General features: G+C 47.6%; 1 protein-coding gene across 2 annotated transcripts in view; it reads right to left on the bottom strand.

Moving 5' to 3' along the window:
* The window catches only part of LOC110501587 (inactive dipeptidyl peptidase 10), a 313751-nt gene that overhangs the window by 55681 nt on the left and 245698 nt on the right, over window positions 1-12372 (bottom strand). For both annotated transcript variants that reach the window (XM_021579258.3, XM_021579259.3), the window contains exons 6-7: window positions 2924-2976; window positions 2521-2602 (exon numbers count right to left, since the gene is read on the bottom strand). In XM_021579258.3, the coding sequence (XP_021434933.1) occupies window positions 2521-2602; window positions 2924-2976 (135 nt within the window). The remainder of the gene's footprint in view (window positions 1-2520; window positions 2603-2923; window positions 2977-12372) is intronic.

A 12372-nucleotide genomic window follows, 5' to 3' on the forward strand; every position in this document is an offset into this window, starting at 1 on the left:
TTAGGTAGCCTTGTTCTCAAATTTGCTTTGGTAAAATACCCAGCTACAATAAATGCATCATCCGCAGTCCGGAACCTCCTGAGACAGTCTACAGTCCAGAGTCTCCAGCGACGGACGGCAGTCCAGAGCCTCCAGCAATGGTCGGCAGTCCAGAGTCTCCTGCGAGGGTTCCCAGTCCCAGCCACAGCCAACACTTGTTAAAGAAACTTCCGGAGTCCCCAACAACGGTCCACGTTCCAGAGTCCCCAGCAACGACCTACTGTTCCGGCGACGATCGGCGGAAGGACGTATCTGCGAGCGGAGTGGGTACTTCGCCCCGCACCGGAGCAGCCCCCAATAGTAGAGGCCCACCCGGAACCTCCCCTATTGAGTCAGGTTGTGCGGCTGGAGTCCGCACCTTTGGGATGAGGGACTGTCATGCCCTGACCATAGAGAGCTTTTTTTTCTCTATATTGGTTAGGTCGGGGTGTGACTAAGGGTGGGTAATCTAGGTGAATATATATATATCTATGTTGGCCTGGTATGGTTCCCAATCAGAGTCAGCTGTATATCATTTAGGTAGCCATTTCCCCATTGTGCTTTGTGGGATCTTGACTCTGTATAGTTGCCTGTGAGCACTATAGCAGCTTCACGTTTCGTTTTTCATTTATTGTTTTCTTTGAGTTTCACTTCAAAATAAAGAGGATGGAAACATACCACGCTGCATCTTGGTCCACTCATTGTAACGATCGTGACAAGTTTCCAGTTTACATAGACTCCAGTGAAGTTCCGTGAGGGCCATCTTGGTGTTCGCTTGAGGGGAAATGTACACAGCTGTGACTATAACTGATAATAATTCTCTCGGTAGGTAAAATGGCCGGCATTTGATTGCAAGGAATTCTAGGTCGGGTAGGCAGAAGGACTTGAGTTCCTATATGTTGTTATGATTACAACATCATAAAGAACACACCCCCGATCTTCCTATTCCCAGAGAGGTGTTCATCTCTGTCTGCGCGATGCATGGAGAAGCCCGGTGACTGAACCGATTCCGACAACATATCCCAAGAGAGCCATGTTTCCGTGAAACAGAGAATGTTACAATCTCTGATGTCTCTTTGGAAGGCAACCCTCGCTTGAATTTCATCTACCTTGTTGTCAAGAGACTGGACATTGGCAAGTAGTATACTCGGGAGCGGTAAGCGATGTGCACGTCTACGGAGCTTGACCAGGAGGCCGCTCCCTCTGCCTCGCCATTGTTTTGGGTCGGCTACTGGGATTAGATCCATTTTCCTGGGTGGTGGTCTGAACAGAGTATCCGCTTCAGGAAAGTCGTATTCCTGGTCGTAATGTTGGTAAGTTGCCGTTGCTCTTATATCCAATAGTTCTTCTCTGCTGTATGTAATAAGACAAGATTTCCTGCGGTAACAATGTAAGAAATAATACATAAAAAAACGAAATACTGCATACTTTCCTAAAAACTCGAAGCGAGGCGACCATCTCTGTCGGCGCCATTTGTATATGACAGCAAGGCAATAGCATACAACAGGGGAGCTGCCAGAGTATATCAAAACATAGATTCTTCCATTGTCTGAGATAATGTGAATATGACATAGTCCATTGTTGCGTCTTTAATGAGAAGCATGATTCACTTTCAACAGCAACATAATCAAAACACATTCTAATTAAAAGTTCAGAATGCACTCCATGCGGGGATTAAATAGGAGAACAATTAAGTTAAACAAAGCAATTACATGAGGAAGAGGAAAGAAAATCATCCCGAAGGCCAAACCAATAAAGAACATAATTTAGAAAATATAGAATAAAGAGATTTATTAAAACTGTTGATCCTTGGCATACCAACCGCTCCTAATCCTTTGCACATACAGTATCAGTCAAACGTTTGGACACACCTACTCATTCAAGGGCTTTTCTTTATTTATACAATTTACCACATTCTAGAATAATAGTGAAGACATCAAAACTATGAAATAACACATATGGAATCATGTAATTAACAAAAAAGTGTGAAACAAATCAAAATTGACTTTAGATTTTAGATTCTTCAAAGTAGCCATTCTTTGCCTTTATGACAGCTTTGCACACTCTTGGCATTCTCTCAACCAGCTTCATGAGGTAGTCACCTGGTAATGTATATTTAAGGCCACAGTCAACACTTTTTAAATAAACTTATTTTAAGTTTATACAAGCTGTACCCAAAAGTAGCTGACATAAGCCTAAGTAATGACTATAGTCAGTTACCTTTAACATTGGGGTGGGTAAATGCAGAATATCGCAAATTTGGAGGGGAGCCCTGACCAGGACTCAAACCTGGGTCCAGCGACTATCAACCTGATACCTTAGCCATTACGGCAAAAAATGCTAACTTCTTAATTGGGAGTAATATTCAAATGCAATGAAGGGTTGTGACTTTAATCGCCGGCACAGGAAAAATCACATTATAAATGGTAACATGGGAGATATAAGAGGATTGCATGGACGAATGGCCTACTTGTGGTCACAGACCACTTGTCTTTGACTTACCAGTTGCTGGCCCTGTACTCCCCACGCAGCATACTGCAGAATAGAATTCAGCACCTCTGGAGGATCCAGCTCCCATACCTCCCTGAAAAACAACATTAAGTAACAGTAACACTGCTGCTTAGAGCATCTGACACATTTTGTTTGAAGGACAGTGCTCAACTCCTCTCAGCCTACTAGACTTGGACTGCCTGCCTTTCAAATTAACATTTGAAAACTTGAACTGCCTGTATTCAAATTAACATATACAAACTTTAAAAGCAAATTTCACAACATTGTTTTATCATCATAATTGAAATGTAGTTAATGCCTGAGATAAACTGCCTGAGAATAGATAGTCTTGACAAGTAAACAAACACATCAAGACCCCAACAAAGTTAATGGTAAACAAGCAAACAAAACAGACCTTGTGTGGACGTTGTAAATGCTATATGAGGCCATGTATGAATGCCGGAAAACCTGGAACAAAAGAGAGAAAAGAAAGAGGAGATTACTGCATGAACTATTTACGATGGAGGCAGCTTGGCTGATAACAACATCATAAAAACAGGCAGAGAAAGGCATCAAACAGAATAGACCGGTAGCTGTTTTCACAGATAGATTCTGGGGACAATGCAATTTGCATGGGTGACAGCTGGGAGATGAGACATTTTAATTCCATCTGAGAAACCGATCATGCAACCCCCATGACTTTAGGTCTGAAAGCCCGGGAGTATGAAAGACACAGAGAAAAAGGCAGGAGGGAGGGGGAGAGAGAGAGCATCCAAATGGTTCTGACTAGGGTGTTTGTAAATCTGTCTGGATTCCCCTCGAGAAGCTGTGCCTGACATGATAGTATAATTCAGACTGTAGACGGGGAAAAGAGAGCGAGAGAGAGAGAGAAAGAAAGAAAGAAAAAGAGGGATAGAGACACCTGATTCAGACTCAAGTGTTTGATATATCTGTTTGAGCAGACAGGAGTCTAAAAGCAGGGATGCCACAGCCGAGGATGGATAGCTCAAATTAACAAATGCTTCTTCATTTGAAAAGGATGCACTTTGCCACAGTGAATTATGCATAGTGCATGAGGACGGCGGAAAGGCCCGAAGGTGGTGGCAAAGATGTGATAGCGCTAGATTGATGAGCACCAGAAATAGTGTTGACAAGCCAAGATGAGTGATCTCAGAAAGGGAGGGAGGTGGAGAGTGCACCTCCGATGGCTTTGACAAAATATGTCTCATCTACCTCAGTTGCTATAAGCTGCTAAGCAACAGAGACGCAGGTCAGGGTTAAAGCTCTGTGAAAACACATCCCTGGCTAGGAACTAAAATGGCCATTTTACGTGTTATTTATTACATTGGTACCTCAGGAGGAGCTACTGGATATAAGAGTAACGTCTACTCACCATCATTACGACCAGGAATACGACTTTCCGAAATCGGATCCTGTGTTTTGCCCACCACCCGGGACAATGGATCGGATCCCAGCCGGCGAATCAATACAACAACGCCGTAAAAGGGGCAGACGAAACTGTCTTCTGGTCAGGCTCCGGAGACGGGCACATCGCGCACCGCTCCAGAGCATACTACTCGCCAATGTCCAGTCTCTTGACAACAAGGTTGATGAAATCCGAGCAAGGGTAGCATTCCAGAGAGACATCAGAGACTGTAACGTTCTTTGCTTCACGGAAACATGGCTCACTCGAGACACGCTATCGGAGTCGGTACAGCCAGCTGGTTTCTTCACGCATCGCGCCGACAGAAACAAACATCTTTTTGGTAAGAAGAGGGGCGGGTATGCTTTAAGATTAACGAGACGTGGTGTGATCATAACAACATACAGGAACACAAGTCCTTCTGTTTACCTGACATAGATTTCCTCAAAATCAAATGTCGACCGCATTATCTACCAAGAGAATTCTCTTTGATTATAATCACAACCACATATATTCCCCCCCCAAGCAAACACATCGATGGCCCTGAACAAACTTTATTTGACTCTATGTAAACTGGAAACCACATATCCTGAGGCTGCATTAATTGTAGTTGAGGATTTGAACAAGGCTAATCTGAAAACAAGACTCCCTAAATCCTATCAGCATATCGATTGTGCTATCAGGGCTTGCAAAAACACTGGATCAATTGTCATGTATTGTCATGTTGTGTCCTGTTCCTGTTCTCTCCCTTCACCCTGTCTCCCTCTGCTGGTCGTTATTAGGTTACCTTTTCTCTCCCTCTTTCCCCCAGCTGTTCCTTGTCTCCTCCTAACTACCTCGTTCACCCCTTTTCCCACCTGTTCCCTTTTTCCCTCTGATTAGGTCTCTATATCTCTCTCTGTTTCTGCTCCTGTCTTTGTCGGATTCTTGTTTGTGTTGTTCATGCCTGAACCAGACTATCGTCATGTTTGCTGCAACCTTGTCCTGTCCTGTCGGAATCTGCCGGTCCATCTGAGCCTACGTTTGTTTTGTTATTAAAAAGCTCTGTTTACGTTAATTCGCTTTTGGGTCCTCATTCACGCACCGTAACAGAAGAATCCGACCAAGAATGGACCCAGCGACTTCGGATCCTCTCCACTCAGCCGTCGAGATCCAGGGAGCGATGCTAGGCAGACACGAGCAGGAATTGTCTGCTGCTCGACATGCCGTTGAGACCCTGGCCACCCAAGTCTCCAACCTCACAGAACAGGTTCACCATCTCCGCCTCGATCCACCGGCCACTTCCAGGGCTTTCGAATCTCCGGAGCCCAGAATCAATAACCCGCCGTGTTACTCTGGGGAGCCCACTGAATGCCGCTCGTTCCTCACCCAGTGTGATATTGTGTTTTCTCTCCAGCCCAACACTTACTCCAGGAGCACTGCTCGTGTCGCCTACGTCATATCTCTCCTTACTGGACGGGCTCGTGAGTGGGGCACGGCAATCTGGGAGGCAAGGGCTGAGTGTACTAACCAGTATCAGGACTTTAAGGAGGAGATGATACGGGTTTTTGATCGATCTGTTTTTGGGGAGGAGGCTTCCAGGGCCCTGTCTTCCCTATGTCAAGGTAATCGATCCATAACAGACTACTCTATTGAGTTTCGCACTCTTGCTGCCTCCAGTGGCTGGAACGAGCCGGCTTTGCTCGCTCGTTTTCTGGAGGGTCTCCGTGCAGAGGTAAAGGATGAGATTCTCTCCCGGGAGGTTCCTTCCAGCGTGGATTCCTTGATTGAACTCGCTATTCGCATTGAGCGACGGGTTGATCTTCGTCACCGAGCTCGTGGAAAGGAGCTCGCGTTCTCCGTTGCCCCCCTCTCCGCATCACTACCATCTTCCTCTGCCGGCTCGGGTGCTGAGCCTATGCAGCTGGGAGGTATCCGCATCTCGACTAAGGAGAGGGAACGGAGAATCACCAACCGCCTCTGTCTCTATTGCGGTTCTGCTGGTCATTTTGTCACTTCATGTCCAGTAAAAGCCAGAGCTCATCAGTAAGCGGAGGGCTACTGGTGAGCGCTACTACTCCTGTCTCTCCTTCAAGATCCTGCACTACCTTGTCGGTCCATCTACGCTGGACCGGTTCGTCAGCTTCCTGCAGTGCCTTAATAGACTCTGGGGCGGAGGGCTGTTTTATGGACGAGACCTGGGCTCGGGAACATGACATTCCTCTCAGACAGTTAAGGGAGTCCACGGCCTTGTTCGCCCTGGATGGTAGTCCTCTCCCCAGGATTCAGCGTGAGACGCTACCCTTAACCCTCACTGTTTCTGGTAATCATAGCGAAACCATTTCTTTTTTAATTTTTCGTTCACCTTTTACACCTGTTGTTTTGGGCCATCCCTGGCTAGTTTGTCATAATCCTTCTATTAATTGGTCTAGTAATTCTATCCTCTCCTGGAACGTCTCTTGTCATGTGAAATGTTTAATGTCTGCTGTCCCTCCTGTTTCCTCTGTCTCTTCTTCACAGGAGGAGCCTGGTGATTTGACAGGGGTGCCGGAGGAATATCACGATCTGCGCACGGTGTTCAGTCGGTCCAGGGCCACCTCTCTTCCTCCACACCGGTCGTATGATTGTAGTATTGATCTCCTTCCGGGAACCACTCCCCCCCGGGGTAGACTATACTCTCTGTCGGCTCCCGAACGTAAGGCTCTCGAAGATTATTTGTCTGTAGCTCTTGCCGCCGGTACCATAGTCCCCTCCTCCTCTCCCGCCGGAGCGGGGTTTTTTTTTTGTTAAGAAGAAGGACGGGTCCCTGCGCCCCTGCATAGATTATCGAGGGCTGAATGACATAACAGTGAAGAATCGTTATCCGCTTCCTCTTATGTCTTCAGCCTTCGAGATCCTGCAGGGAGCCAGGTTTTTCACTAAGTTGGACCTTCGTAACGCTTACCATCTCGTGCGCATCAGGGAGGGGGACGAGTGGAAGATGGCGTTTAACACTCCGTTAGGGCACTTTGAATACCGGGTTCTTCCTTTCGGCCTCGCTAACGCTCCAGCTGTCTTTCAGGCATTAGTCAATGATGTCCTGAGAGACATGCTGAACATCTTTGTTTTCGTTTACCTTGACGATATCCTGATTTTTTCACCGTCACTCCAGATTCATGTTCAGCACGTTCGACGTGTCCTCCAGCGCCTTTTAGAGAATTGTCTTTTTGTGAAGGCTGAGAAGTGCACTTTTCATGCCTCCTCCGTCACATTTCTCGGTTCTGTTATTTCCGCTGAAGGCATTAAGATGGATCCCGCTAAGGTCCAAGCTGTCATTGATTGGCCCGTCCCTAAGTCACGCGTCGAGCTGCAGCGCTTTCTCGGCTTCGCGAACTTCTATCGTCGTTTCATCCGTAATTTCGGTCAGGTGGCAGCTCCTCTCACAGCCCTTACTTCTGTCAAGACGTGCTTTAAGTGGTCCGTTTCCGCCCAGGGAGCTTTTGATCTCCTCAAGAATCGTTTTACATCCGCACCTATCCTTGTTACACCTGACGTCTCTAGACAGTTCGTTGTCGAGGTTGACGCGTCAGAGGTGGGCGTGGGAGCCATTCTTTCTCAGCGCTCCCTCTCTGACGATAAGGTCCATCCTTGCGCGTATTTTTCTCATCGCCTGTCGCCGTCGGAACGTAACTATGATGTGGGAAACCGCGAACTGCTCGCCATCCGCTTAGCCCTAGGCGAATGGCGACAGTGGTTGGAGGGGGCGACCGTTCCTTTTGTCGTTTGGACTGACCATAGGAACCTTGAGTACATCCGTTCTGCCAAACGACTTAATGCGCGTCAGGCGCGCTGGACGCTGTTTTTCGCTCGTTTCGAGTTCGTGATTTCTTATCGTCCGGGCTCTAAGAACACCAAGCCTGATGCTTTATCTCGTCTCTTCAGTTCTTCAGTAGCCTCCACTGACCCTGAGGGGATTCTCCCTGAGGGGCGTGTTGTCGGGTTGACTGTCTGGGGAATTGAGAGGCAGGTAAAGCAAGCACTCACTCACACTCCGTCGCCGCGCGCTTGTCCTAGGAACCTTCTTTTCGTTCCCGTTCCTACTCGTCTGGCCGTTCTTCAGTGGGCTCACTCTGCCAAGTTAGCCGGCCACCCTGGCGTTCGGGGTACGCTTGCTTCCATTCGCCAGCGTTTTTGGTGGCCCACCCGGGAGCATGACACGCGTCGTTTCGTGGCTGCTTGTTCGGTCTGCGCGCAGACTAAGTCCGGTAACTCCCCTCCTGCCGGCCGTCTCAGGCCGCTTCCCATTCCCTCTCGACCGTGGTCTCACATCGCCTTAGATTTTGTCACCGGACTGCCTTCGTCAGCGGGGAAGACTGTTATTCTTACGGTTGTCGATAGGTTCTCTAAGGCGGCTCATTTTATTCCCCTTGCTAAGCTTCCTTCTGCTAAAGAGACGGCACAAATCATCATCGAGAATGTTTTCAGAATTCATGGCCTTCCGTCAGACGTCGTTTCGGACAGAGGTCCGCAATTCACGTCTCAATTTTGGAGGGAGTTTTGCCGTTTGATTGGGGCTTCCGTCAGTCTCTCTTCCGGCTTTCACCCCCAGTCTAACGGTCAAGCAGAACGGGCCAATCAGACTATTGGTCGCATCTTACGCAGTCTTTCTTTTCGCAACCCTGCGTCTTGGTCAGAACAGCTCCCCTGGGCAGAATACGCCCACAACTCGCTTCCTTCGTCTGCGACCGGGCTATCTCCTTTTCAGAGTAGCCTCGGGTACCAGCCTCCGTTGTTCTCATCTCAGTTCGCCGAGTCCAGCGTCCCCTCCGCTCAGGCTTTTGTCCAACGTTGCGAGCGCACCTGGAAGAGGGTCAGGTCTGCACTTTGCCGTTATAGGGCGCAGACTGTGAGGGCTGCTAATAAGCGTAGAACTAAGAGTCCTAGATATTGTCGCGGGCAGAGAGTTTGGCTCTCCACTCAGAACCTTCCCCTTAAGACCGCTTCTCGCAAGTTGACCCCGCGGTTCATTGGTCCGTTCCGTATTTCTCAGATCATTAATCCTGTCGCAGTTCGACTTCTTCTTCCGCGATATCTTTGTCGCGTCCACCCGGTCTTCCATGTGTCAAGCCCGTTCTTCGCGCCCCCGCTCGTCTCCCCCCCCCCCCCCCATCCTTGTCGAGGGCGCACCCATCTACAGGGTCCGTAGGATTTTGGACATGCGTCCTCGGGACCGTGGTCATCAGTACCTAGTAGATTGGGAGGGGTACGGTCCTGAGGAGAGGAGTTGGGTTCCCTCTCGGGACGTGCTGGACCGTGCGCTGATCGATGATTTCCTCCGTTGCCGCCAGGTTTCCTCCTCGAGTGCGCCAGGAGGCGCTCGGTGAGTGGGGGGGTACTGTCATGTATTGTCATGTTGTGTCCTGTTCCTGTTCTCTCCCTTCACCCTGTCTCCCTCTGCTGGTCGTTATTAGGTTACCTTTTCTCCCCCTCTTTCCCCCAGCTGTTCCTTGTCTCCTCCTAACTACCTCGTTCACCCCTTTTCCCACCTGTTCCCTTTTTCCCTCTGATTAGGTCTCTATATCTCTCTCTGTTTCTGCTCCTGTCTTTGTCGGATTCTTGTTTGTGTTGTTCATGCCTGAACCAGACTATCGTCATGTTTGCTGCAACCTTGTCCTGTCCTGTCGGAATCTGCCGGTCCATCTGAGCCTACGTTTGTTTTGTTATTAAAAAGCTCTGTTTACGTTAATTCGCTTTTGGGTCCTCATTCACGCACCGTAACATCAATGTTATTCTAACTTCCGCGACGCATATAAGGCCCTCCCCCTGCCCTCCTTTCGGAAAAGCTGACCACGACTCCATTTTGTTGCTTCCAGCCTATAGACAGAAACTTAAACAGGAAGCTCCCGCTCTCAGGTCTGTTCAACGCTGGTCCTACCAATCTGATTCCACGCTTCAAGATTGCTTCGATCACGAGGATTGGGATATGTTCCGCATTGCGTCAAACAACATTGATGAATACGGTGATTCGGTGAGCGAGTTCATTAGCAAGTGCATTGGCGATGTCGTACCCACAGCAACTATTAAAACATTCCCCAACCAGAAACTGTGGATTGATGGCAGCATTCGCGCGAAACTGAAAGCGCGAACCACTGCTTTTAACCAGGGCAAGGTGACCAGAAACATGACCGAATACAAACAGTGTAGCTATTCCCTCCGCAAGGCAATCGAACAAGCTAAGCGTCAGTATAGAGACAAAGTAGAGTCACAATTCAACGGCTCAGATACAAGAGGTATGTGGCAGGGTCTACAGTCAATCACGGATTACAAAAAAAAACAGCCCGGTCGCGGACCAGGATGTCTTGCTCCCAGACAGACTAAACAACGTCTTTGCTCGCTTTGAGGACAATACAGTGCCACTGACACGGCCAGCTACCAAAACCTGCGGACTCTCCTTCACTGCAGCCGACGTGAGTAAAACATTTAAACGTGTTAACCCTTGCATTCAATCAATCCATATCCAAGTCTGCTGTTCCCACATGCTTCAAGAGGAACACCATTGTTCCTGTTCCCAAGAAAGCTAAGGTAACTGAGCTAAACAACTACCGCCCCGTAGCACTCACTTCCGTCATTATGAAGTGCTTTGAGAGACTAGTCAAGGACCATATCACCTCCTCCCTACCTGACACCCTAGACCCACTCCAATTTGCTTACTGCCCCAATAGGTCCACAGACGATGCAACCACACTGCACACGGCCCTAACCCATCTGGACAATGGGGAGGTGATATGGGAGGAGGTGAGGGCCTTCGGAGTGTGGTGTCAGGAAAATAACCTCACACTCAACAAAACAAAGGAGATGATTGTGGACTTCAGGAAACAGCAGAGGGAACACCCCACTATCCACATCGACGGGACAGTAGTGGAGAGGGTAGAAAGTTTTAAGTTCCTCGGCATACACATCACGGACAAACTGAATTGGTCCACCCACACAGACAGCGTGGTGAAGAAGGCGCAGCAGCTCCTCTTCAACCTCAGGAGGCTGACGAAATTCGGCTTGTCACCAAAAGCACTCACAAAATTTTACAGATGCGCAATCGAGAGCATCCTGTCGGGCTGTATCACCGCCTGGTACGGCAGCTGCTCCTCCCACAACCGTAAGGCTCTCCAGAGGGTAGTGAAGTCTGCACAACGCATCACGGGGGGCAAACTACATGCCTTCCAGGACACCTACAACACCCGAAGTCACAGGAAGGCCATTAAGATCATCAAGGACAACAACCACCCGAGCCACTGCCTGTTCACCCCGCTATCATCAAGAAGGCGAGGTCGGTACAGGTGCATCAAAGCAGGGACCGAGAGACTAAAAAACAGCTTCTATCTCAGGTTACCAAATGTTAAACAGCCACCACTAACATTGAGTGGCTGCTGCCATACATGTAAAAAATGTATCACTTTAAACAATGCCACTTAAGATAATGTTTACATACCCTACATTACTCATCTCATATGTATATACTGTACTCGGTACCATCACTCATTCATATATCTTTATGTACATATTCTTCATCCCTTCACACTTGTGTGTATAAGGTAGCTGTTGTGAAATTGTTAGGTTCGATTACTCATTGGTTATTACTGCATTGTCGGAACTAGAAGCACAAGCATTTCGCTCCACTCGCAATAATATTTGCTAACCATGTGTATGTGACAAATAAAATTTGATTTGATTTGATTTAAAACAAATTCAAGGTAATCATTTGGAACTAGAGGTAATGAGCTTTTTGTGAAATATCCACAGCAAAACCACAGACTCTGTCAGATACTACTTTGAGTGTCTGAGAAAGTGTTGAAGTTATCATTTTAAGAATCTATTTGTGCAGATATCTTTGCTGCAGGGTGGAATTCACTCTCTCTGAGCTGCTCATCATCTTTATCTTTGATAAAATGTCCTAATCTGTATATGATGATAAAATGGCTAATATCAGTTCCAGTATCAGGTGTACAGTTAGAGGATAATTTCGAAATGTTTCACATTGTTTCCCTCACTACAACCTTTCAAGAGCTGGCACAATGACCTTTGTGTTCAGTATGGTGATTTAATCAAAGACAAGTAGGTTGACATTTTCAACTCCTACTGCACTAAAACTTTTGCTGCAACTCAATGTTGAATACGAGTGGTCTGCACAGGGCAGTTTTATCAAACACCATTAACACTGCAAAGGTTTAGTATAAAACCACACAGAGGGAAACATATCTGCCCAAACCAACGAAAAGACCATGTTGTATTAATGACGATTTTCATCACCATGTTCCTCCATTTCAAATATCATCTGATTAATACATTTGCCACACACTGACCATCCTTCCCTCCCTCTTTTCCTTGCTCCTCTTCCACTGCCAAGGTGACTTGCCCGCTCCCTCCTCCCCTCATATTACGTATGCAAATCGTATTGAATGAAATGAAAACATGGATTCTCTTGATTT

The sequence above is a fragment of the Oncorhynchus mykiss genome, chromosome 22 (genome assembly GCF_057628025.1).
Source record: "Oncorhynchus mykiss isolate SJ-2025 chromosome 22, ASM5762802v1, whole genome shotgun sequence".
Classification (NCBI taxonomy): domain Eukaryota; kingdom Metazoa; phylum Chordata; class Actinopteri; order Salmoniformes; family Salmonidae; genus Oncorhynchus; species Oncorhynchus mykiss.